This window comes from Amia ocellicauda, chromosome 7 (genome assembly GCF_036373705.1).
Source record: "Amia ocellicauda isolate fAmiCal2 chromosome 7, fAmiCal2.hap1, whole genome shotgun sequence".
NCBI classification, from domain to species: Eukaryota; Metazoa; Chordata; class Actinopteri; order Amiiformes; family Amiidae; genus Amia; species Amia ocellicauda.
In genome coordinates this window covers 8,733,426-8,761,112 of record NC_089856.1, presented here as the reverse complement: position 1 = coordinate 8,761,112, position 27,687 = coordinate 8,733,426, and the positions used below count along the sequence as shown (strand labels likewise).

The following is a 27,687-nucleotide window of genomic DNA, read 5'->3' as shown; positions in this document are numbered from 1 at the left end:
GATAGATAATCAGGGAGAACTTCACCTAAAGTAAACTAGAGAAAGGCTGGGGGAGGACAAAAAATAAGAAAACAGTGGCTTCTGGTGAACTGAGAATTTGTCAGGGCTGGGATGTCACACACATGCTGATGCACACTGGCACCTTGAACAAAATAAATTAGACATGGGATTTGATTCAGGTGTTGAAGTCCCTGAAGGGGACGTACAAAAACAGCCCCAACATCTACACATCAATTTCAGCAATCAAACCGTGACCATAGGTCACGAGTGGAACTTAAGACCAGAACAGAAAACAGGTAGCACTTTACACTCACAGCCATTTAGCCAAAGCTGCTACTCAAATCTTCCGAAAAAGTTTGTATTCTTGTCTTCAAAAGGGATTTATTTTTTTAATTGTTGCCCTGAGATGCAGACCTATTGTTAATATATACAAATATTATAAGGATATCACTGGCTAGTACATTATTGGCATTTGTGTCCTCAATCCTGGCATTGTCATTCCCCATTGTAGTAAATTCCCCATGCACAGTAAAAAGCCTGGCACGAAGAACAGATGGATGTCAAATCAAGACAATTGCATATTTCGTGTTTTTTATAGGTCGAGAGCCTACGCTGCCCCCTGCTGCTGATTGCCGGGGAGGATGACCAGGCTGTTGCAGCCATTGAGAGTGTTGATGAGGTGAGGAGCTAGTGCCACTGACTGCTATACACACACTATACTGCATTGCACTATACCTACTACACACACACTATGCTGAACAGTACACCTACTACACACTACACATACACAGTACAGTACTGCACTCCACTACACCTAGAAGAACATAAGAACACAAAAACACAAGAAAGTTTACAAACAAGAGGAGGCCATTCGACCCATCGTGCTCGTTTGGTGTCCATTAATATCTAAATGAACCAAGGATGCTATCCAGTCTATTTTTAAATGTTCCCAAACTTTCAGCTTCTACCACATCGCTGGGGAGTTTGTTCCAGATTGTGACTACTCTGTGTGAAGAAGTGTCTCCTGTTTTCCGTTTTGAATGCCTTGAAGCCCAATTTACATTTGTGTCCCTGGGTGCGTGTCCCCCTGCTGATCTTGAAAAGCTCCTCTGGTTTGATGTGGTCGATGCCTTTCATGATTTTGAAGACTTGAATCAAGTCCCCATGTAGTCTCCTCTGTTCCAGGGTGAAAAGGTTCAGTTCCCTCAGCCTCTCGGAGTAAGACATTCCCTTCAGACCTGGAATAAGTCTGGTTGCTCTCCTCTGAACTGCCTCTAGAGCAGCGATATCCTTCTTGAAGTGTGGAGCCCAGAACTGTACACAGTATTCCAGATGAGCTCTAACTAGTGCATTGTACAGTCTGAACATTACTGCCCTTGTTTTAAATTCTACACTTTTGACAATGTACCCTAGCATTCTGTTTGCCTTTTTTATTGCTTCCCCACATTGTTTGGATGGAGAAAGTGAGGAGTCCACATAGACTCCTAGGTCTTTCTCATGTGTTACTTCATCTAGATCTGTACCTCCCATAGTGTAATTATAGTGGTCATTTTTGTTACCTGCATGTATTACCATCCACTTGTCCACATTGAATTTCATCTGCCAGGTGTCGGCCCACAACTGAATATTATCCAAGTCCCTTTGAATAGCCTGTGCTTCCAAGATTGTATCTGCTGAGCCACCTATTATAGTATCATCTGCAAATTTGACAGGTTTGCTAACTATCCCAGAGTCCAGATCATTAATATAGATTAGAAAAAGCAAAGGCCCTAGTACTGATCCCTGTGGAACTCCACTAACTACCTCACTCCAGTTAGAAGCAACTCCTCTAATCGACACCCTCTGTTTCCTATACATCAACCAGTTCATAATCCATCTACTTACATTACCTTGAACGCCTACAGCTTCCAATTTGAGGATCAGTCTTTGGTGTGGAACCTTATCAAAAGCTTTTTGGAAATCTAAATATATCATATCATATGCTTTCATCTGATCTACAGCTGCAGTTGCATGTTCAAAAAATTCTAATAAATTAGTAAGACATGATCTGCCTCATCTAAACCCATGTTGACTATCTCCAAGAATATGGTTTTCATTAAGATGCTCCTCTATTTTCTGTCTTATAATTTTTTCCAACATTTTGTGATGCAGGTGAGACTCATTGGTGTGTAATTTCCTGGCTCAGTTTTATCCCCTTTCTTGTGGATTGGTATGACATTTGCTATCTTCCAGTCAGTTGGCACATCCCCTGTTCCAAGTGTCATTTGGAATATTTGAGTTAGCAGCCTATAAATAATTTCCCTCATTTCTTTAAGTACTGTTGGAAATATCCCATCTGGCCCAGGTTTTTTTTTTTTTTTTAATTCTGCTAGTTTTAGTACCTCCTCCTCATTTATCCTGATCTCTCTTAGGATTTGACTGGACTGATTGTTAACCTGTGGCATGTTATCCGTTTTTTATTTTGTGAAAACCTCTGTGAAATACTAATTTAGAACATTTGCCACATCTTGTTTATTTTCCAGGATACTTCAATTTTTGGCCTTTATCTGTTTCACTTCCTCCTTTATTGACCTCTTGCTGTTGTAATATTGAAAAAAGCTCTTTGCATTAGTTTTAGCTCCAAGAGCTATGTTTCTTTCTATTTCCCTCTTTGCTTTCCTGATCCCTTTATAAGATCTCTTTGTCTTCATCCCTGTATGCACTATTCAAAAAAAAAATATCTGTTGATATTTTTTTGCATACTTCTATTAAACCATTTTGGCCAATGTTTTTGGTCCTCAATTTGCTAAGTTTTGGTACAAATTGCTCCTGAGCCTCAAGTAGTATATTTTTAAAATATAACCATCCATTTTCAACTGACTCCAATGTGCTCCTGTCTACCTCTTCTAAGTGCCGCCTCATACCTTCAAGGTTTGCTTTTCTAAAATTGTAGACCATTGTTTTAGACTTGGACCTTGTTCTTTGAAAGAATGCCTCAAAGCTAACCATATTGTGACCACAATTTGCCATTGGTTCTCTAACTACTGTCCCTCTGACTCGATCTTGGTCATTTGAAAAGATCAAGTCAATGCATGCACTCTCCCTGGTTGGTTCCCTGACAAATTGAGTTAGAAAGCAATCATTTACCATCTCAACCATTTCTATTTCTGCTTCTGTAGTCCCAACAGGGCTTTCCCAGTCTACGTTTGGGAAATTGAAATCCGCCATTATAACAGCCACATCCTTGCTACATGCAGTCCTGATTACACTGTACAATGCAACATCTTTCTGAATATCTGAGTTGGGTGGCCTGTAACACACTCCTACCACTAATCCTCCAGATCTCTTGTTCAAAAGTTTCACCCACAAAGATTATGTTCTGTTACTGGGATCTAATTTGAGTTCTCCTGCCTCAATGTCATTTTTCACATATAATGCTACCCCATCCCCTCTTCGATTTTGCCTGTCTCTCATAAACTGTGTGTATCCTTCCAACTTGAATTCATCCCCATCATTTTCTGTAAGCCATGTTTCCGTCACTCCTACAACATCATAGTCACACGCCAGCACTGTGGCTTCTAGGTCTAACATCTTGTTCCTTATACTCCTGGCATTGAGGTACAAACATTTCAGGACTTTCCTACTAGCAGTTTCCCTTGGTTTTCTTTCCTTAGAGGAACATCTCCCATTGTCAGAGCTCCCTGCCCCCCTGGTCCCTAGTTTAAATGATTCTCAATTTCTCTGCACATACGCTCTCCCAATGTATTAGCCCCCCTTCTGTATAGATGTAGACAGTCCAGTATGTACAGGTCCCATCTATCCCAGAAGAAATAACAATGCTCCATAAACCTAAACCCCTCTTCCCCCTACACCAAGCTTTCAACCACGTGTTAAACTTTCTAATCTCTGCCTGTCTCCCTGGCCTGGCACGTGGTACCGGAAGTATTTCAGAGAAAACTACCGTGGAGGTTCTGCTGTTTAGTTTTGTTCCTAACTCTTTAAATTTGTCTTGCAGAACCTCTGTCCTACCTTTTCCTATGTCATTGGTTCCAATGTGGACCATGACCAGTGGATTCCCCCCGGCTTTGGCCAGTAGCCTGTCTACAAGTTTAGGGAGATTTGCAACCTGAGCACCAGGCAGACAAGATACCATCCAGGTCCCCTTGTCACTAGAACACGCTGTGTGATCTACACCTCTAAGAATTGAGTCTCCTACTATAACTACCTCCCTGTTCTGGGGGGGAGTGGGCAACATGGTTCTCTGGTGCTCAACTGTCCCCCATCACCCTCTGAGCTGTCACTGTCCAACAGCAGTTGGAACCTGTTGGGCAATTCTAGCTCTTGGGGTGTCTCTAGGGGTTGTGCACACCCTTTTCTGCGGTTATGACCTACTGTAACCCAGCAGTTCTTTACACTGTCCTGCTCTGAGGTCTCAACTCTCCTAGGTTTTGGCATGCACACCATATCTCTCTTTGGCTGATTGACCAATTCTTCTATATCCCTAATACAGCGCAGATCGACAAGCTGAGCCTCAAGATCACCAACCTTGATCTCTAGGATTTCAACATGCCGACAACGTTCACAAAATAAATCTTCTTGGATGAGTTCATCCTGGAATGTAATCATTCGGCAAACCTGACACTGTAGTGGCCACATTCTTCTAAATGTTAGGGTTTTTTTACGTCTCTTGGTTCCTGTTGCCTAGTCAACTGCTTAACTTTTGTGAGCGAGTTTCACTATAGCTGCATGAAGTAGCTTTTGTCTACCTACCCCCAATTCACACCTAACAGGCCACACCTGGTTCCTCCTGCAACAGAATTCCTGCTAGTCCTTGACAAAATCTACCTTCTAGAACCTGATTACTTTCACCAACTCAGCAGCTGAACTGAATTGACTTCAATTTAGGCAAACTACAGACACTGCTAACTTCAATTAAGGCAAACTTAAAACAAAATGAGCAATGTTAAGACTGGTCTGAAACTAGTCAAACAACAAGATGGCTGCCTCGCACCTGTACTCTCCTGTGTCTCTCTGTGGCAACTTGTAAATACTACTGCTTCCCTAGTGTGCTGCACTGCACTTATCCACACTAGCAGTACAACATAACGAAACACTATTACTACTACACACACAAACACTAAACTGCCCTGGACTGCACTGCAATGCCCCACACACCACACTGCACTATACACTACACACCACTACATGCACTACACTACACCTAGCACTGCTGCCCAAGTACACTGCACTACAGTACACTGGCATTGTAGCACAAGTACTACTACAAATGCACAACATTTAGAACTGCTACATATAGTACACTATTATTGGTACACATACACACTAAACTTTCACAACACTATACATTACACAAAAAGTAGCCTACTATTGTTAGAACATAAGAAAGAACATAAGAAAGTTTACAATCGAGAGGAGGCCATTCGAACCATCGTGCTTGTTTGCTGTCCATTAATAACTAAGTGATCCAAGGATCCTATCCAGTCTATTTTTAAATGTTCCCAAACTTTCAGCTTCTACCACATCGCTGGGGAGTTTGTTCCAGATTGTGACTACCCTTTTGTGAAGAAGTGTCTCCTGTTTTCCATTTTGAATGCCTTGAAGCCCAATTCAAAGCTCCTCTGGTTTGATGTGGTCGATGCCCTTCATGATTTTGAAGACCTGGATCAATTCCCAACATAGTCTCCTCTGTTCCAGGGTGAAAAGCCTCAGTTCCCTCAGTCTCTCCGAGTAGGACATTCCCTTCAGACCTGGGATAAGTCTGGTTGCTCTCCTTTGAACTGCCACCAGAGCAGCAATATCCTTCTTGAAGTGTGGTGCCCAGAACTGTACACAGTATTCCAGATGAGGTCTACATTACTTCCCTTGTTTAAAATTCTACACTTTTAACAATATACCCTTGGAAAGCAATGCAAACAGATGCAGAAAGTTTCATTAGATGGTGAAGTGGTACAACACTTTATTATTATTATTATTATAACTTGTATTAAAGTGCTGTACAGGTAAGCAGAATCGAGACGCAACAGTCAGAGAAGAAATGTCCCTGTCTGCAGTTGTTAATGCGCCACTATAAACCCGGCTGTGGTAAATCTACCTCAATCTGTACCATTTTACAGCGCATGTGTTGCGTGATTACTATTGCTTGTGTTATTGTTGTTATGTGACAGTAAATCATACTGTGTATATGTATGATATATATATATCCCATAACAACATAACACACATAGTAATCACACAACACTAGTGCTGTAATGTGTTGCATTCTGCATATATTTACCACGACAGCCTGTATGTGTTATTTGTTAGTTTTGCATTTCTACTGATTAACGAAATATTTGTATTTTCAATGTCTTTGGTCTTATTTTGTAGCTTGATTTGATAAAAACAAGAAATATCAAGATATATATTGTGTATCGCCCAAACTTATAAAAATATCGAGATATCATTTTTAAGTCATATCGCCCAGCCCTACCTGCATGTACAGTATTACCTTGCACTTGTCTACATTGAATTTCATCTGCCAGGTGTCGGCCCACAACTGAATATTATCTAAGTCCCTTTGAATAGCCTGTGCCGCCGAGATTGTATCTGCCTGAAATCATGTGACACACCTTAATTGCACAGAGGTGGACTCCATTCAACTAATTACGTGACTTCTGAAGACAACTGGTTTCACCACAGTTCAATCAGGTGTATCATAGCAAAGGGGGTGATTACTTATGCATTCAATTATTTTGTTTTATATTTAATTTATAACAATTTGCAGATTATATTTTTCACTTTGACATTATGGACATTTTCTGTGTTGATCAGTGGCAAAAACGCCTGATTTAAATCCATTCTGATTTTGTATTGTAACACTATGAAATGTGGAAAAGTCTAAGGGGGTGAATACTTTTGAGAGCCACAGTATATCCGCCCTATGCAGATACTTTTACACACACACTCTACACTATTACTACATACACAACACTATTACACTACACTATTACTGCTACAAACATAGTACTACTAGCAATCTCAAATTGGGAAGGTATAAAACATTTTTATAATAAGAAATGTTTGCTGCAAAATCCTTAAGTATTGCTTTAAATTGTATTTTGTGTTTATTTTATTACTGCACTTCTTTTGTACACTGTATATCGCCCTAGCTAAGGGTGTCTGCGTAGTAGTAGTAGTAACAGTAACAGCAACATATTTTTGTAGTCCTGGTTTCATTTGAGCTCCTGTTTGTTCTTTGTCAAAGTGTCCAGATTGTGAGGCTGGTTCAGTGGTTCCCAACCCTGATCCCTCTGTCTGCTGGTTTTCATTCCAGCCCAGTGGTAACTGAGCAATTGCCACCAGTTAAAGAGCTGAACACAACTGACAAGGTTGAAATGAGACCATGAGTTCAATTAAGAGTGCAGTTGGGATGAAAACCCAGCGGACCGAGGTGACCGAGGACCTGGGTGCTGAGCCACTGGTCTAGTTGGTCAGTCTGATCTTAACCCTTTGTGTGCCAGATCGAAGAGAGGCTGGGGGCAGTGGGGAGGTCTGGCCTGTTGACCCGGATCCAGTACCCGGGCACTGGGCACCTGATCGAGCCACCCTACACTCCCAATGCCCGGACATCGCTCTTTGGCACCTACCCCAAGAAAAGTATGCCAACCGCTGCCTCTCTCCTCAGTCCCCACACAGCCTCACTCTCCCACACACACTTGACACTTTTTAAGTGCGTTAGTACAAGTTTCAGAAAATTAACCAATAACATCCATGAGCCGGCTACTAGAGAAAGCATTCTTGTCAGGGCAGGTGAAAACATTGCTGGTTGAAATAATAACTCGTATATGTTACGCAGGGGTGTCTGTAATACAATCCAGGTGCATCATGTTAAAACATGTAATTGTTTTTTAAAAAGAAAGCTTGAATATGGAATAAGGCAGGTTCTCTATTATAGAGATAGGTAGAAAAGCATCACGGGAACTCTGTTACTCCCATAATGCACCGTTTTAGGTAAGATGGATGTTCCAGTGTTAAATAGGTGGAGTTGATGATCTTGTTTCAATAGAGGATCCTTGGAAAGACTGTTTTATGCAACGGTTTTAATGGAGTGTCTATCGTAAGTATGACTTAAAATTATACTTTATGCAATTGGCCCTGGGCCCTACTGCCACTCCCCAGCACAGGTTTATATATTCTCAGGGCAGCACACTGATGGTTTGAATGCGGTCACTGCTTCGGGGCATTTCTGTTGTGACTGACATTACATTACAATATATCCAGTGTCTCTCTTTCACCCTCTCTCTGTAAGTGATTGTTCCTTTTCACTGATCTCTCCATCTATCCCATTTTCTCTCCTCCCAGTTTTTATTACAATTATCCACTGTCAGTGGCCATGTTTACACAGAGCCTAATATTACGTTAATAATCTGAATAATAGTTAAAATCGGAATCCAGTCTCATATAAACACCTGAATCGAAATAGACTAATCAGATTGAGCTCATTCCTAATGAAATTTCAATTTCCTTATGTTAGTGCAAGTATAAACCATTCAATCAGAACAAATTCATTTGGATTGATGAAATTCTCTTCATGTAAACATAGCCAGTGGTTGCTCTCTCTCTCTCTCTCTCTCTCTTTCATTCAGTTAAACTCATATGAACTTTAATACTGTGCCAAGACTCTATGAAGTATTTCCAACACTTAATCCAGTTAATTCTGAACAGTGGAATGGGGAGAAGGACTGGCAAGCTAGTAAAATACACATTCAACACAGACATTATACAGACACCATCAAATAAGGATACAAATACTTTACTATGTGCTATTGGAGGACATTCAGAGACCTTTTGCAAATGCACTCTCCCTCTCCCTCTTTCCCCCTCTGTCAGTGATCTCTCTTTGGGGCGGTCAGCTCCAGCCCCACTCTGTGGCCCAGGAGGACGCCTGGAAGAGAATTCTGGGATTTCTAGATCATCACCTGAGGGCAGACTACCCTTTAGTGAGTATTTTGGTCAATTACGAATTGAACACATTTGCAATGTGGTTTTACAGTGATTGCCTGTTGGCTCAACATTCTACACTGTTCCATGAATGAGCTGTGCTGTTGGAAAAAGGTCTCAAACACTTATCATGATGTTCCCACAGTCCAGTGTAGTTAAGCAGTGTTTTCACCCCCCCCACCAGTGTGCTACCAAGCAGATGCGAGTATGCCACGGTATACAGAACATTTTTTATATAATGTATTATAATCTGTATTTAAAATAAGGTCCTTCACCTTATTTACATCAGCACAAACTCCAGAATCACACAGAAAGTTTACTTTTATTTTCAAGTTTATAATGGGCCAGAGTTTGTGCTGCACAGAATGTAGGTGTCTTTAGTTTGTGCAACCCATAGGAAAACACTGTAGAAGTGTGGTTAAACTGTAGTTGAACAGTGTTAGTACAGATTCTATGATGCATTTACCAAGGTCCATTGTTGTCATTTCTCTCTGCATTGCCCTTCAGAAAGAGCCAGAAGACACCCCAGCTGTCATCCCTCTCATACCGAGACAGGAGCTTTAAAGGCTGGGGAGCTGAGGAAAGGGGGGCGGCTCCTCTAACTGAAAGGATGTGGAACCACATCACAGATCTACTCTAGCAGACTTGTGGTTTCTGAGGAACATCTACTGCAGGAGTCTCCAACCCTGGTCCTGGACAGCCCCAATCCAGTTTTATAGGCCAACTTTATATCATAATTTCCTAAAGAAACTAAAATATTTAATCAGATGAGCAATTTAATCAAATGATCAACACTAAATGTTTTTTTTTTTTTTTTTAAATCAGGTTTTTCAAAAGTGTTGTAAGAAACGGTTTAAGAGCTGTGTCCAATCGCTGCCATGGTAAAAAAAAAAATGTTTGATTTAATTTATATATTCTACCAAGAGACGTACACAATAATAATTGCAAACCAAACCAGTATTTAATCTTACACTAGGCCTATTCGGCATTTTAATCTAACTTGTTTTATTCATGTCACTGATATGTGTATTATTATTTTCATTATTTTGTAAGGTTTCCAAAACATTCATTATAATAAAGAATTGTGTCATTCTTCACTTGATAGCAGTGTCTGTGGTATAAGAGTTTAAATGGGTCATTTAAATTTGCCTGTAGAGGTAAAATAATCGTAAGCATGAGACAGATGCATTCTAAAAGTGACATTTTAAAGAAATTAAACTCAAACATTCATTGTTTTATATTTAACATGAGTGGAGCCAACTATTTTACTGATTACATTTAAAGGACCATTTACCATTGTAAAAGTAAATAATATTTTTATTGGATGACCACTAATTTTTTTAACGTTTTTTTTTTTGTTTAACCACAATATAAATTGTTTCTTGGGGCTTCAGCCCCCTAAAATAATAAGATTAGTAGCGCGGTCAAACAGTCCGACAAAACACCGCCTGCCGCCCCTCGTATTTTCTATCAGCCCGCCTAAAATTAATACAACAAAAGAATCCAAGAATGAAGAAGTAACTCCGCAACACTGTAAGCAACCCCTCGCTCTTACACCGGAAAAAAACAACGTCAGCACCCCCCCGATCCTGGACACGCCCTAAAACTTGAAGTCTAGAAACGCCCTTTTAAAGCTCGGGTCTGCAATCCTGAGAGGCCAGCAGTCAGCAGCTTGTTTTGAAAGCATAGAGCCGCCCTCGCTTCAGAGGCGTCTCCAAAGCCACGCCCCCTCCATCACACATGCGCACACACACAGAGCAGAGTCAGCGCCAGGAGGACAGACGTGTGGGTGGAATCGATCGCAACGCTTTCAGATTACCGCATGTCTCACTCACAGGTTAGACATTACAATAATAACGAACGTAAACATCTTATTTACGGTTATTATGATTTTAAAAATAGTAGCTGCGGCTCGCCTTCCATTCTCGCGCTCGCTCTCCACAGCGTCAAGGTTCCCGCACTGATGACGTGTGATTGTTGAACAAGTTGCGCGGCGGTATGCAAATATAGATTGACAGACAGGAAGGACATCCTATCATTACATTCGGACCGAATGCAATGATTGGTCGATCCTTTTCTAGTCCTGTCGCTTCCACAGAAGATATATATAGTGGAACATCTTAGTGGAACATCTCCCATTGTCGGAGCTCCCTGCCCCCCTGGTTCCTAGTTTAAATGATTCTCAGCTGAGGAGGTGGCTCGGGTCAAACTGAGTCTCTCCGCCCTCTATCGGGAGGAGCAAGAGAAGATCAAGGTCCTTTCCAGGGTCCGCATCATGGAGGACGATGAGAAATGCAGCCGCTTCTTCTTCAAGAAAACGAAGGAGAGGCGGCCTGCAATGTCCTCCATGATCGACTCCTCGGGGCAAGAGGTGGAGGGCAGAGAGACTGTTGAGACAGTGGTGCGGGATTTCTACAGGGAGTTGTACGATCAGAAGGTGGTGGATCAAAATCTGATCCATCACTTTCTGTCCCTGTTGGAGTCCCGCAATGAGGGGGACGAGGAGGAGGAGGAGGATCCAGAGATCACCACCACTGAACTCTCCCAGGTGATAAAGAGTCTTAACTCTGGAAGGACACCGGGTCCCGACGGGATCCCTGCTGAGTTCTATAAGATCTTTTGGGAGGTGCTTAAAGAAGATCTGGCCCAGGTCTTGGGGTCGATGTACAGAGAGGGCAGATTGGCCCCTTCTATGAAGAAGAGTATCCTCTCCCTTCTTCACAAGAAGGGAGACCAAAAAGATCTGAGGAACTGGCGGCCGGTCAGCCTCCTGTGCACCGACTACAAGATACTGGCCAAAGCACTGACGCTCCGGCTGCAGCGGCCACTCCCTCAAGTCGTGGGTCCCGACCAGGTCTGTGGTGCCCGGGGGAGATCGGCGGCCAACAACGCCATGCTGCTCAGGGATGTCGTGGCCTACTCGAACGAGAGAGGGCTTCCCCTGGTCCTAATCAGCTTGGACCAGGAGAAAGCCTTCGACAGAGTGGGCCGCGAATACCTGCAGCTCGTCATGGAGAGGATGGGTCTCGCTCTTGGCCTGAGGAGGTGGGTTAAGATCATCTACAGCGGTCTAAGCAGCTGGGTCCTTGTGAACCGCCACCTGACCGAACCATTTCCGGTCAGGTCGGGGGTCCGGCAGGGTTGTCCCCTGTCGGCCCTGCTGTACGTCCTCTGCTTGGAGCCGTTCATGCAGGCGATCCGCCGGGACGTCCGGGTGACAGGTTTCCATCTCCCGGGTTCCGGCGAAGAGCAACTGAAGGCCCTGGCCTATATGGACGACGTGGCCGTGGTTTGCACGGACGCTCTGTCCGTGGCCAGGGTCGAGGAACTGCTGGACGGCTTCTGCAGGGCGACAGGGGCCGCTGTCAACAAGGCCAAGAGCGAGGTCTACCTGTCCAGGGCATGGCCTGTCGGCCGGGGCCCGCCGACCGTGTTCCCTGTGAAGCCGTCTATCAAGGTTCTGGGGATCACGATCGACGGGACCAACACGGGCACCCGGAGCTGGGAGGAGGCCATATCGAAGGTCCAAAAGAAGATCCACGGCTGGAGCACAAGGACCTTGACGATGGCTGGTAAGGTGCTGGTCGTAAAGGCCATCCTCTTCCCGATACTCCTCTACGTAGGAATGATCTTCCCCCCAGACAAGGTCATCGCAAAACTAGTGACCCGAATTATATTTCGGTTTGTCTGGGGGAGCAAAATGGAGAGGCTGAAAAGAGTGCAGATGGTGAAGGGTACCCTGGATGGAGGCAGGGACGTTGTGCGGCTGATAAAGGCGCAGGGGCTGGCCTATGTGGTCAAGAACATCCAGGCTGCTGGCAAGAAAGTGAGTTTCATGAACCGCTTTTATTTTGCCAGCAGCCTGAGACCATTCGGCCTCTGCGCCATGGATAACACCAGGCCGCACTCGTGGGATCCCCCGCCGTTCTACAGGGCGCTCCGAGCCTTTGCGCTCGAAGTAGGCCTCCATAAAGTCGTGCTGGCCTCCTGGGATTATAAGACCATCTGTAGCCAGATGAGATCTACCCAGGAGACCAGCCGGATAGAAGATTTCCCTCCCGAAACCTGCCGGTTTATCTGGGCTAACGCTACGCACGTTTGCCTCACGAATACGCAGAAAGATGTCTCCTGGATGGCTGTGAGTCGGTGTCTCCCCACCCGAGTGTTCATGCACAGAAGGGGCATAGCTCCTTATGACACCTGCCCCTATAAGGGTTGCCTGGGGAAGGAGACGGAGGCTCACATCTTTAGAGATTGCCCATCCGCCCACAGGGTCTGGCTCCTGTTTTCTCCGTTCCTCCACAGGTTTGCCGTTCCTGCGCGGGCGACCGCCCAGCAGATCCTGTACGGTCCTACCAGGGGACTATCATCTTCCACCCTGAGGTGCTGGTGGCGTGTCGTCTGCGCAGTGAAGCAGGCCCTGTGGGAGGGACGGAACATCTGTCTATTCAATAAGCAGGAGCTGGACCCGATTGTCATCGCGCGGAGGGGCATGGTGCTCGTAAGGGACTACGTCAATCTGGAGGTCCATCAGAGGGGCAAGGAGGAAGCCTATAAGAACTGGCACATACAAGATCTGGGGGAGCTCAGGATCCCATGATGGGACCCACCTCCGGGGACGGTCAGTTCCCCCTGCTGGAGCCCGAGTCCAAGATCTTTTAATTATTTTATGGATGATTGTTTTTAAAACGATTTTAAAATGAATCTTAACAGTTTTTAAAGATTTAGTTGTTTTTAAATCACTAATTGTTTAGGGGTTTTTTGGTTTAGTTTTGTTATATTCTTTTGTCAAATACATTGTCCGTTTTGGATTTAATTTTAAATGCATTGGACCTTTTTTGTTTGTTATTTATTTTTACCTTTTTAATTGTTTCTTTATTTTGTCCAATGCATTTTCAGTTATTTTCAATGTATTTGACTTTTATGTTGGTGAGCAGTTTTGCTTTAATCACGTTTGTTTTGTTGTTTTGTGCACATGTTTATTTGAAGTTAATTATGTTGTTTTTTGTTAAATCACAAAGATTTTAAAAATTTTAAGTGATTTTAAGAATTGATTTTAAAAGTTTTTAATCACAAGTATTAAAAATTTGAATTGTTTTTTTTTATGAAAATGTAAAATACTACACCTAATAAAACAGTATTAAAATGATTCTCAATTTCACTGCACATACGCTCTCCCAATGCATTAGCCCCCCTTCTGTTTAGATGTAGACCGTCCGGTTTGTACAGGTCCCATCTATCCCAGAAGAAAGACCAATGCTCCATAAACCTAAACCCCTCTTCCCTACCCTGTTGTTTTTACATAATCCATTCAGCATGCACAATTGCACAAAAACAGATATGGGTCATGCAGAAGCGCTAAACTCGCTGTTTGCAGCAGTGCGCATGCTTTATTGACAATGACGCACTTTGCGCCGCGAGCATGTGATCACGCGCTCCCGTAGGCAGACAGCGGGGATTGCTGCTGGCGCATGCGCACGCCCCCCTCGTCACAAGAATGCTAGTGGTCACTGAATTCGTCGTAACGCCGGGATTCATCTTTGGAGAACGCGCGCAAGCAGTTCACACTGAGCTGTAGCCTACACGGGCAGTCCCTCGGATAAAACAATCATGTCAAATAACAGCGACGCGATAGTTCTGGTAGGTGAAATAAGCTTTTTATGACTACAAACCGATGGTTCTTTGGGAAAAATAGGGCAATCGAACGTGCATAAAATCTTCATTTTGTGACTTCTGATTTTCCCCATTGACTTCCAGCAAAGCAGCTACAGAGTTAGCACCCGCGTGACGTCATGGCCTATTTCTCGATCTCTGAATTCTGGTACATAGAATTAGCTGGACAAGTTTGTTTTGTTGCTGCTTTGTATATAAAATACAAATTGTTCTGTAAAAAAAGCACACACGTCCGAATTCACTTACAATTCACTACAAAAATAACTATACTAAAATCCTAAAACCATACAACAGCAAAGAGCAGCAATAATAAAACAAGAAAAATAAATAGTCCTGATTCAATCCAATGGCAATACTAATGCAAGTCCCAAGAGAAAGGCTTCCGTCTGGGCCAGGGATGTAGGTCCCTCCTTGCGGCAATCCTCCCAGATTGGACCCACGCGTCAGTGCAGCCCGGAAATCAAAACAGAGAAGGGGGGAGAGAAAAGACAGATGGGTTCAGAGAGAGGACGTGCTCACGCTCAGATAAGTGCTACACACACAGAAGATAGTTGTTTTACATTCCTTCCTCACCCTCTACTGCGCTCCTCTCTCCCTTCCTGCTGCCTGGTCCGGAGTCTGGGGTGCCGTCCACTGTTGAGAGACCTCGTTCCCACCCCTAGGAGGTAGATCCGATTACGGACTCGAGTCCGAAGTTCAATGTCCGCTCAATCGCTGTGCGTCAATTCAAATTCAGTCACATGTTGATCTCTACAACAGCACCAGGAGAATAAAGCCTAGCAGCAAAGCATTCCTCCAACCGGGGTTTCCGCAAGGACCCTTAGCACCCCCGGAGGCTAAACTTCCACACTCCACAACCGAGCGTGTTGCCTTCCCTAAGGTCCTCCGGTCACGCGTACGGTTGGTCCTGGTCCTGGTCCTGGTCCTGGTCCTGGTCCTGGTCCTGGTCCTGGTCCTGGTCCTGGTCCTGGTCCTGGTCCTGGTCCTGGTCCTGGTCCTGGTCCTGGTCCTGGTCCTGGTCCTGGTCCTCTAGACCGCTGTCTATCTGTTTCACTGTTCTCACTCTCCTCCGCTCAGGGCGGCTTTTATACAGGCTGTCCGCCGAGTGCAAACAGGTGAGGTGGCTGTGAGTGAAGTGTGGGGCGCCATTTAGTGGAACAGGTGCGCCGCGTTAGCTGTCAGTGGCTATGTACTCAGACACAGGGTTCGTACAGCTTTTCAAAAGTCAAATTCAAGCACTTTTCAAGTACTTTCAAGGTGCACAGTCAAAGATTTTCCAGCACCTCGCAGCCTTGGTAAAATAAACCTTCTAAATCTACAATGCACACTTTTCTGCACTGAACGAAGCACATTAAATTATAATTTCACCACACTATTAGATGTTATTATGCTGTAACACCAAAAATGTTTCATGAGAGCACATGTACACTTGGCATTGTGTTGTTACCTGGCTTAAATCAGGTATAAATCAATATAAATCCATCTTGCAATGAGTCAAAATTTGTGAACACCAATACCCAGTAACTTCAGTTTGACTTAAAGCTTTAGTGACAATTGTTTTAAACATGAAAAACATAAAAAGCTACATCAACACTTTTCTTTATTGAACTTCCATGTACATTCAACGAGCAAATGTATAATAGAGCATAACATAAAATCCACGTATATTTTCAGTATGCTCACTTACGGTCAAAACATCAACATGTTTATTCTCTTCAAAACAACCAAGTATAAGTTCCTATATCCTTAACCTAGTAAACTGTGACGGTCTTTATTGTATGGAATCTCCGTCAGCTTTAAATACTTTACATTAGTATCTACTGGTCTCTGCTTTTTTATGTTTTTAAATAGAATTACACATTATAATAATTGAATACGAATACTAAACCATCAACATGTCCTTTACTTATTTATACTTATTTATTAATTTAAAAAAATAAAGGATTAAGCGATTACCTAATTTTAGAAACATTTTAGTTTGTTTTTGATTGTGCCCATGCTGAATGACACTCCTGCCCTGCGAAGGTATCAGAGTGTCTCTCGTTTTGTTGCGGTTGTTCTGCTTCCTGCTTTGCTAGTCTGAAAAAGCATATTCTATCCATCTATCTTTCTAGTAATTTAATTCTAATTAAATCAATGTTTATTGACTGTATTTCGTGTACAATGATCAACTGACTACACATATGCAACAGTTATTCTTATTATTCCGTCTCTGTTGCGGTTGTGCTTATTGCTGTGCATGTCTGAAAAATAAAGGCTTATTCCGTCATATTCTAGTAGTAATTTACATCGTTACAAAATTTATATATTTGTAGAAAACCTATACACTATTTTTTAAGTCTTAATAATACACAAGAAAAAGTTAAGCAAAAATGCTAAACTCACTCTGGACAGCACGGGGGAAACTCAGTTCGCATACGCACACATGATGCTGATGTGCACATACATGACTGCGCACAAAAAGAGGACTTGTCAGCAAACCATCATACACATGCCTACAGTGGCCATTCACGACTAGAAATTATGGAAAATTCCCTGCCGTTTACCTTTGGCATAACACGACAGCGCAGACTCCCATAGTGAAAACTTGAATATTTTTCTTGCAAACCTTACAATGCTGTCTGCAATGTGGACCTTGTTTTAACCATAGTGTATATTCAATGTTATCGAGCCCCATCTCTCTGAAACGGCAGCATTGCGGCACATTTGCCTCACTGGGCTCACACTCGCAGCACATCAAAAACACCGGCAGATCAAATACGAGTCGTACTGGCCGCGGCATAAAGCAATCAACTGGCTCACCAAACACTGTAGTTATATCCCGAAGTTAATTCATTTAATCAGATTGCAGATTTATTATGACAGTGATTAGCACATTTAAAAAATATATATATTCACAATATTCCAGCACTTTCAAGCACTTTATTCAAAATTCAAGCACTTTCACAACCTTGAAAATACCACCCTAAAATTCAAGCATTTTCAAGGATTTCAAGCACCCGTACGAACCCTGTCAGACACGCATGAGAATAAAGTGAAAACAATCCAATTAATAAGTGATAATAACAGTGATAAACCAATTATTGAATTAATAAGAAATTAAAAAAAGAATAATAAAGAATACATAAAGTGCATAAGTGAAATAGAGATGCACAAAACCCTTGGCACCCTTTGCGACTTAACTAACCTCAAATTGAAGATGAAAGTCTACACTTTAATCACGTCGATTGTTTCCTTTCAAATCCATTGTGTTGGCTTACAGAACCAAAATGATGACAATTGTGTCACCATCCAAATATTTATGGACCTAACTGTATGTAGCAGTTCTAGTGTTGTGTGTTTGTAGTAGTAATTGTGCTACAATGCCAGTGTACTGTAGTGCAGTGAACTAGGGCAGCAGTACTAGGTGTAGTGTAGTGTAGTGTAGTGTATGATAGTGCAGTGGTGTGTGGTGCAGTGCAGTGCAGTCCAGGGCAGTTTAGTGTGTGTGTAGTAGTAACAGTGTTTCATTATGTTGGGCTGCTAGTGTGGATATGTGCAGTGCTGTGCACTAGGGAAGCAGTGCTAGGTGTTGTACAATGCAGTGAAGTGTAGTACAGTCCCATATAGTGTGTGCATGTGTGTAGAAGTCAGTGGCAGTAGCTCCTCACCTCGTCTATACACTCGATGGCTGCACAGCACTGGTCATCCTCCGCTGCAATCAACTGCAGGGGGCAGCGTAGGCTCTCACACAGATGCACACACACACACACACACACACACACACACACACACGTTGGTGCCGCTATCATTATGAGGATTCTCCATAGCACATAGCTCGCGCACGCACGCACGCGCACGCATGCATATGGATTGCAATTGTCTTGATGATACATGTCTGTTCTCCATGCCAGGCTTTTTACTGTACATTACTACAATGGGGAATGACAATGCCAGGCTTGATCACACAAATGCCAATAAAGTACTGGCCAGCGATATCCTTATAATATTTATATATATTAACAATAGGTCTGCATCTCAGGACATCAATTTAAAAATAAATCTTTTGAAGACAAAAACACGAACGTTTTCTAGAAGATTGGAGAAGCAGCTTTGGCTAGATGGTTAAATGTAAATGAGCTTGATGTGTAGATGCTGGCATTGTTTTTGTACGTCGCCTTTAGGGTTTTCAACACCTGAAATCCCATGTCTGTAATTTCTTCTGTTCAAAGTGCCAGTGTTTATCAGCATGTGCCAGTGTCATTGTGTACCAATGTTGGTAGTGTGTGCCAGTGTCAGTATGGGTGAATGTGTGTTGGTACCTTTAGTTTGTAATCGGGCGGAATGTTGCTGGGCGTATTGATCCCTCGGAAGATGATGTTTCCTTGTTCATCAAAACGAAAGAGCTTCTGGTTCCTGAGAGAGAGAGACAGAGCGAGAGAGAAAATGTAGAAGTGCTCTATTAAACCCTGCTGTAATATATAACAAAGCATTGATCTTGTGATTCACTGAAGCACAGGACTGCACTGGAGGCCAATACAATTGTCATTCATTTTAATTCTTAAGGCTTTTGAAAATATTTATGATTCATGTATATGACTGAGTACATATGTGCCTCCTTCCCCTTAGCTCTTAACTATGACTTTACATCTTGTCTCCAGTTATTAGGTATTACAACCTAGGACACAGGACTTGTATTTTGTATTAACTGTATATTTTACCTATGCACTTGTGTAATTTTGAACTGTGTAATTGTATTATGTTTTGATCTGTAATTTTATAATGTATTATTGCCATTTTGTAATGCTCTTATATTTTGTAAGTCTCCCTGGAAAAGATCGTCTGTTATTATTATTTTTTTATAATAATTATAATACATTATATGGGAGTAAATTTCACCCATTTGTCCCTTTAATTAGGGCAGAAGCTTGAACAGGTTTATCTTTCTTATAGGGGTTAATTCAACCCCATGCCTCTCCAATCTTAGAACTCCCAATTAGCCAGCACCTGTATTAAAGCAGGTTAGATAAGACTGCCTCTATCATTCTAATTTCTATTTAACATGTATTGTTAGTGGCTGCTTTTCTGTTTACAACTTCTATAACATTGAAACTACAGTTTTGTTAGACAAACTGTGCACCAGTGGCGTAGGTTTGGTTTCAGAATTGGGAGGAGCCTATGGAGCCGGGCACACATTATTGAGGGGACAATGTAACATTCTCTCAACATTGGGGGAGACGCATCACCCCTGTCCTATGCATAGGCACATGTCTTTTCGTTTGTACTTGGTCTTATTGGCACATGTTTTTGGTGGTTTCCCCGTTACCCGTTTAAGCTTTGGGTCAGTTTAGTGTTGGTCTTGTTCTTCATATTTGTTTTCTGGTTTACTTTTCTTCACCAAGGACAGTCCTTCATTCAAAATAACACTACTGGACAGACATTTGAAATCCTATTGTTTTCTACAACCTACATTTCTACATTCACCATTTCTACATTCAACATTTCCCTTCCCATTTTTGAACATTGGTAAATAGGTGGTTTGTGAAGGTTGACACCACTGACATCCCTGCTTTTGTGGTCGATCACTCTTGCCTACTGATTTAGGTAAAGATGGACAAGTAGTATCTTAAGGAGTAAGTAAAACTACTTCACAGTTGTGCAGAGTTAATTATTCTATTTTATAGTTTACTCATTGTTTTTGCACTCCCCAATTTAAGATTGGCACCATAGGCAGTCACCTAACTACCCTAATTGTTGCACCATGTGTTAATCTTTCTAAAGTTTTATGGTCTACTCATTTTAAACCATTGTCTTCTTGAGGCATATAATGTTGCCTAAAAACATTTGAATAAAACATTTTGAACCATATAAATAAATATGGTCAATGCAGTGTACTAGCAGCTCTACAGAGCAATCCTCAGAATAATAGAAGTGCATTAGAAATGTAATTCCAGAGATGGGTCTATGAATGTGCACACAACATTATTGTGCAACAATCAGAGAACATTCATTAAACTGTGTGCTCTGGGTGGGGTTGGTGTGGACCAAAATTACATCAGTTGCAAAGTTAGGGTTTTCAGGAGGCTTTCAATATACCAACTTGAATCAATTACTCACTCCTTCAGAAAATCGTTCGTCTGGTCCCTGGTCATGTTGATCACCAGCCCCCCCGGACCTGAGATTCCGACCACACACCTGGGCTAGAGTGGTAAAATAAACTGTCAATTCAATTGAAATCAAACACCTCTTTTGAATGGCAAGAAGGAAGTGTGTTGTACACTGTAGCATGGCATGAGATGTGAACCATGCACGTTTTGGGGTCATGGCTCTGAATTACTGTAATACGAGGTAGTTTTAGAGCAACAGAGAGTACATTTTTGGTTGTCATTCTCAGCCAAGGTAGGGTCTGTATCCAGGTAGTCAGTCAGTCTTCTCTTCCTCTTTTGAACTCCCGTTTCCCCTTCATGCTTTTCCCCGCAGATACTTTTCCCAGAGTGTTATAGGTGGTTGGTTTTTATGCCGGTGCGAAATGCAGGGCAGGAGTTTGCACTCTGCCCAGCATGACAGGAATGTGATGTGGTGTTTTCACCATCATTATCTCCCATTGTGCAACACTCCATGCACACAGCCACATACACTTATTACACAAAGCAAGTCATCTTATAATATATTATTATTATTATTATTATTATTATTATTATTATTATTATTATTATTATTATTATTATTATTAATAACCTTACTCTTCTCATGGGGAAAATATGTGGGTTATGATTTGGTTGGGGGGGGTTGGATTTTAAATTGTGTTGAAGGGGCAGTGATGTAGTGGAAAAGATAATGGTAAATTTGGTCAGAGGTTTTCTCCCTCTCTGTTCTGAAATGGAAAATACATTTATTCACACAACTATTAGGATTTTCTAAAATTTAAATAACTAATGACACCACAGTACAGGACTAGAAGTATCTCCTCCCCCTCCCCAAAATTACCTCTCCACCCCTTGACTCTCAATTTATACTCCCCTCAGATAATAGTCTTTGTCTATTAGTAATCTCTCTGTCTCTGCATCCCCCTGCATCCACTCTGAGATATCTCCAAATGATTTGAAAATATCTCTTAAAAGCACATTATTTAGATATCTCCAAATGATTTAAAGATATCTGCAAGTTGGTAGGAGACCTATATTTGCAGATATCTTTAAATGATTCAGATATATCTTTAAATCATTTAGAAATATCTGCAAATTATTGAGATATCTGCAAATCACTTCCTGTTCATTTAGACCAAGATTATCACTTCCTGATAACTTCTTCATTAATTTCTATGTAACTGAATGAGGAAACAGGAAGTGATAATCTCATCCAAAATACAGGAAGTCATTTGATGATATCTTGATATGATTTAGAGAGATCTTGAAATGAATACGACGTAACTTGCAGATCTCTCTAAATGATTCAGAGATATCTTGAAATCATTTAAAGATATCTGGAAATCATGTAGAGATATCTTTAAATGTACTTTTAAATGAGACATCTTTAAATTAGAGACATTTGCAAATAATTCATAAAAAAATACAAATTTGCAGATATCTTTAAATGATTTAGAGATATCTTGAAATATTTGCAGATCTCTAAATGATAATTTGGCTTGCCATACTTCATCTTCTCCTCCATCTTTGCCCTCCCCTTCTCCTCCATATGTTCCCAGCAGCAGCTTCCTCCAGGTCTCCTACCGACTTGCCTCCTTTCTTAACTCTGCTCATGCTGCCTCCCTCTCTTCTGCTCTTGATCTCTATACATCCTATGACACTATCAATCACTGCTCCATCTAATCCAGAACTCATCTGCTGTTCTCTGCCCTGATTCAAACATACTACTCCACTCCCTCCTGATCTCGGCTTGCAGCTAGTTCAAGACCTCATCTTGACCAGACTACACCTAGCTACCTACGGACTCCTCTCTCCTTTCACTCCCTCCAGACTATTCTGGTCTTCCTTCGCCAGGCGACTTGCTGAACCCCCTCTCCGATGTCCTTCACCCCTAAATGGTGGAACGACCTTTACATAATGGTCAGTCTTCGGGGCTACACCACACTTTTACACTTATGCACTCTTACTAAACTATTCTTCTTTATGCTCCTTCTTACTTATGCATGTTTTGCACATCTTCTGTTTCACTGCAACTTCCTATGCCGACCCTCTCCCTTAACATATGTATCCAGGACATAAACTAACCGCAGGTAAAATAGTTATTATATTATGATGTATGTGTACTGTACTGATTGTATTATAGCACTTTGTAATGTTTATAAATGTTTCTCATGTAAACGAAGTTGCTAAGGTGTCTGCCAAGAGAAATTCATATATGGTCTCTCTCTCTCTCATATCTTTCACTGGTACTCACATTGATGTTGGGCATCTCCATGGCGATGCGCAAGGCAAGGTACCCCCCGAAGCACAGGCCCAACACGCCCACCCTGCCCGTGCACACCTGGGGGTGTCTATCCAGCGGCCCCATGGCAGTCTGTGGACAGAAACACAGAGCCCTGACTCTCTCAACTGGCTGGGACTCGATGGGAATTGTGATCTGTGTTCTTTAACATGAAACCCCTACCAAGGTGCATTCTGGAGAGAAGGATAGAATTTGTAGCAGTAATTGTGAAGAAGTGGCAGTATTGTGTATGCAGATGTACAGTGAGGGAAAAAAGTATTTGATCCCCTGCTGATTTTGTACGTTTGCCCACTGACAAAGAAATTATCAGTCTATAATTTTAATGGTAGTTGTATTTTAACAGTGAGAGAAATATCCAGAAAAACGCATTTCAAAAAAAGTTATAAATTGATTTGCATGTTAATGAGGGAAATAAGTATTTGATCAATCAGCAAGAATTCTGGCTCCCAGGTGTCTTTTATACAGGTAATGAGCTGAGATTAGGAGCACTCTCTTAAAGGGAGTGCTCCTAATCTCAGCTCGTTACCTGTATAAAAGACATCTGTCCACAGAAGCAATCAATCAGATCAGATTCCAAACTCTCCACCATGGCCAAGACCAAAGAGCTGTCCAAGGTTGTCAGGGACAAGATTGTAGACCTACACAAGGCTGGAATGGGCTACAAGACCATCGCCAAGCAGCTTGGTGAGAAGGTGACAACAGTTGGTGCGATTATTCGCAAATGGAAGAAACACAAATAACTGCCAGTCTCCCTCGGTCTGAGGCTCCATGCAAGATCTCACCTCGTGGAATTTCAATGATCATGAGAACGGTGAGGATTCAGCCCAGAACTACACAGGAGGATCTTGTTAATGATCTCAAGGCAGCTGGGACCATAGTCACCAAGAAAACAATTGGTAACACACTATGCCATGAAGGACTGAAATCCTACAACGCCTGCAAGGTCCCCCTGCTCAAGAAAGCACATGTACAGGCCCGTCTGAAGTTTGACAATGAACATCTGAATGATTCAGAGGAGAACTGGGTGAAAGTGTTGTGGTCACATGAGACCAAAATCAAGCTCTTTGGCATCAACTCAACTCGCCGTGTTTGGAGGAGGAGGAATGACCCCAAGAACACCATCCCCACCGTCAAACATGGAGGTGGAAACATTATGCTTTGGGGGTGTTTTTCTGCTAAGGGGACAGGACAACTGCACCGCATCAAAGGGACGATGGACGGGGCCATGTACCGTCAAATCTTGGGTGATTGGGTACCTCCAGGTACGTTGCCTTACGAGGCTGCCTTGTATATAGTTCGTTTTTTGTTGCATTATGTTGCGGTGGTGCATGCGTTTTACCTGTACCCCGCTGTATATATACTATGTGTAAACAGCAGACCTGTGGCCCCATCGTAGCTCTGCTAGTAGACTGGAGGGCCGCTGCTGCTGTTGCAGCTGATGGCGTTCAAGCTGTACTCGCTGCCTCACTGTGTATATAGTTCCTTGGTCAGCAGGTCTGTGGCCTGCTCTGGCTGTGAGCTCATTGAGCAGGGGACCGCTGCTGCTGTCCTCAGCGGAAGGCACTCGAGCTAGCTCTCGTACCATGCTGTGTACATAGTTCATTTCTTCCAACACGGTAAGAATGCAAGCTGTACTAATTGGCAGGTGAAAACTGCTCCTGTGTTGTGGGAGGTCCGTGAACTGCTTTCTGTACCCCACGATGTGTATAGTTTGTTTAGGAGGTGGAGCTGGCCACCTTGTACTGTTCAGTTGAGCGAGATTGCTCCTGTGTTGCATGGAGGCGGCATGAATGTTCTTGCTGCCTGTGCTGTATATGCTGTGGTGTTCAGTTGAGGCTACTCCAGTGTTTTGACTAGCCAGCTGTGTATTTATATTTAAGTACACTGGGTCTGAGGGATCACGTGACGTCACGATGATGGACGGAGGGTGCAAGAGTTGCTCCGATTGCCCCACGTCGTATATTGTGCAAGTAGATCTATGGCGTCGCCCCTAGCTGCAGTAGTAGAGCAGCTGGCCTTGCTATCGTTAAAGCTGAGGGCATAAGAGTTTACCTAGCTCCACTTTGTACATGCTGGTTGTAGACAGTTCCCAGTAACAGCGTGCCTGCAGTTCTTGCTTGCTCCTGGTGAGCCCAGGTGTCGCCCCAAGGGGTCACTGTGGCTCCTGTCTGGAGTTGCGATGACGAGGCCCCCTAACGGGTACGACTCGGGGCAGGCTCCCTTATCAGCTCGGTGCCTTCTCCTTTACGATGGTTTTGTTATACAGTAACCCCTCCCCCTTGGGCAGTGCTTCTGACTTAAAAGATGACGATCTGAAAAAGGAAGCACTGCCCAAGGGTTGTAAGAAGTCCTTCCTCCCGGCAAAAGAATACTAACCTGCGCAGATGTCACCTTTTATACAAACAGGAAGTGGGAAGGTGTCCCATTTGTGTGACGGGCACAGGGGCACAGAAGTGCACAAACCTGCGCCCCCACCCCCCTTGGGTAGTGCATCCTTTATCAGATAACCATGGTTTTACATTTGCAACCTATTGTATTATTGTATCTTACACAAATGTTAAACATTCTTTAGTTTTCTAATAAGCATTGGAGAAACTGCAGGGACATCTAGGGCAGTGGTTCTCAAACTTTTTTAACCAAGTACCACCCCTGATCAAAACAAAGCATCCAAGTTAGGCCTACATAACACATTCTCATAGGAACCACAGAAAATTATCAATGACCAACATGAGTGCACACACACACATGCACAAATAATAAAAATAGCACTGAGCACTTACCATTTTAGTGAAAGGAGTGAGCCTGTTTTGCCGAGGAAAGCCTTGCAATGTCAGGGATGAGGGCAGAGAGCTTCAAACACTGATCTGGCTCAGCATCCCTTTTGTTCTGATACTTTGTTTTGATTGCACTTAGAGCAGAGAAACCTGTCGCAAAGATATGTAGTAGCAAAAGGCATCAAAAACCACACACCCTTTAATGACAGGGCTGGGTAGTCAGCCTGTCCTTGGATCCAGAAATTCAACAGTAATAGTGGTTTAAATTCTGACAACAGAGTATCATCAGATGTTAACTTGAGCAACTTTTCCTGCACAGGACAGATCCTGTAAAGGGGTTCCTGATCCACTTTGGTGTGGCCTCTACTGGAAAATACTCTGATAACTCTTCTTCCAATGACAAAAGGTACACAACAATCACAATCACAAACTGCAGCATCAAGTGCCACACCCTTTGTGTACAGATGGTTCTTCAGAGTTGGGAAAACATTGCCTGCCTTGATTTTATTAACAAAACGCTGCAGATTTTTCTTCATAGCAGTGATCTTGTCAGATACATCAAAAATTGTTAAAGAGAGCCCCTGCAGTCCCATATTCAGCTCATTCAAATGTGACAATAGATCAGCCAGGTATGCTGTTCCAATTGTTCCAGCCATACTGGATCATCAAATAGACTTGCCAAAGGAGATTTCTGGTCATGCAGAAACATCTGTACCTCGTAGTGCAGTTCAAAGAGCCTCTGCCCCTTGATAACCATCTCAAAAGCTGCACATGTTCACTGCCTATTTCATTACAAAGCACACTGAACAGACGTGAATTAATTGGTCGGGTTTTGATAAAATTCACTACTTCGACAGCAGAGTCTAGCACAGATTTTCAATCATCAGGCATTTTCTTGACTGCCAGTGCCTCGCGGTGGATGCTGCCGTGCGTCCACTTCATATCCAGAGCGACTTCTCTAATCCGTGCAACTAAACCACTGTGTCAGCCGATCATCTCTCTGGCACCATCTGTACAAACTCTGACACATTTTCTCCAGTCGATGCCATTCTCTTCTCTTAATTCATTCAGAAGAAAAATATGCTCCACTGTAGTTATTGTTGGTAGTGGCTTACAGAACAGAAAGTCCTCATGGAACATGCCCTCTAATATAAATGTGCAAATTGGCCAAATCGGTGACATCAGTAGACTCATCTAATTGTTGTGAAAAGCATCTGCTCATCTTAATGCACTCTATCAGCATACTTCTGACATCATCTGCCATATCAATAATTCTGCAAGTGACTGTCATTCGAAAGGGGCACCAGGTAACACATAACATGCGTCAACTCTTTTGCCAATGGTAAACAAAGTTCTTCACCAATAGTGTCGGGCTTACCTGCAATCCACAGACTAGCATGGTAAGATGCTTTGGAAACTGGAGCAGCACTGTTGCTTATGGTGGACTTGCGCTGCTTCAGATCTTTAAGTTTCCTTTGAATAAAATCAACAGGCTTATCCTTCAAAATCGCATGTTTCATGCCGCCTCAGATGTGCTGCCTTCATGCTCTCATTGTTGAGAATTTCACAGCACACGACACACTGTGGTCTTGGCTCGTTCTCCTTCCTGGTGTAAGTAAATTCCAAACTTAGATCATTTGGATTGTACTGCCTTGTTGCCGATTTCCGACACTTGCTAACACCAGCAGTGCTATCTGTATCGGGTTCAGCATCAGAGCTAGTGTCGGTGACCGATTTATTATTCTCCTCATTCTCAACATGTGGGTCTGATCGATCGGAGCTGGGATCAGTCCTCTTGGAGTCTTGTCCTTTCAGCCATGATATAATAGTTGAT

General features: G+C 42.7%; 1 protein-coding gene across 2 annotated transcripts in view; it reads left to right on the top strand.

The window, feature by feature from the left end:
- The window catches only part of LOC136752690 (bile acid-CoA:amino acid N-acyltransferase), a 40,460-nt gene extending 30,379 nt beyond the window's left edge, over window positions 1-10,081 (top strand). For both annotated transcript variants that reach the window (XM_066708208.1, XM_066708207.1), the window contains exons 10-13: window positions 599-679; window positions 7,500-7,635; window positions 8,869-8,978; window positions 9,487-10,081. In XM_066708208.1, the coding sequence (XP_066564305.1) occupies window positions 599-679; window positions 7,500-7,635; window positions 8,869-8,978; window positions 9,487-9,543 (384 nt within the window). In that variant the 3' untranslated portion in view covers window positions 9,544-10,081. The remainder of the gene's footprint in view (window positions 1-598; window positions 680-7,499; window positions 7,636-8,868; window positions 8,979-9,486) is intronic.
- Window positions 10,082-27,687: the final 17,606 nt, after the last annotated feature.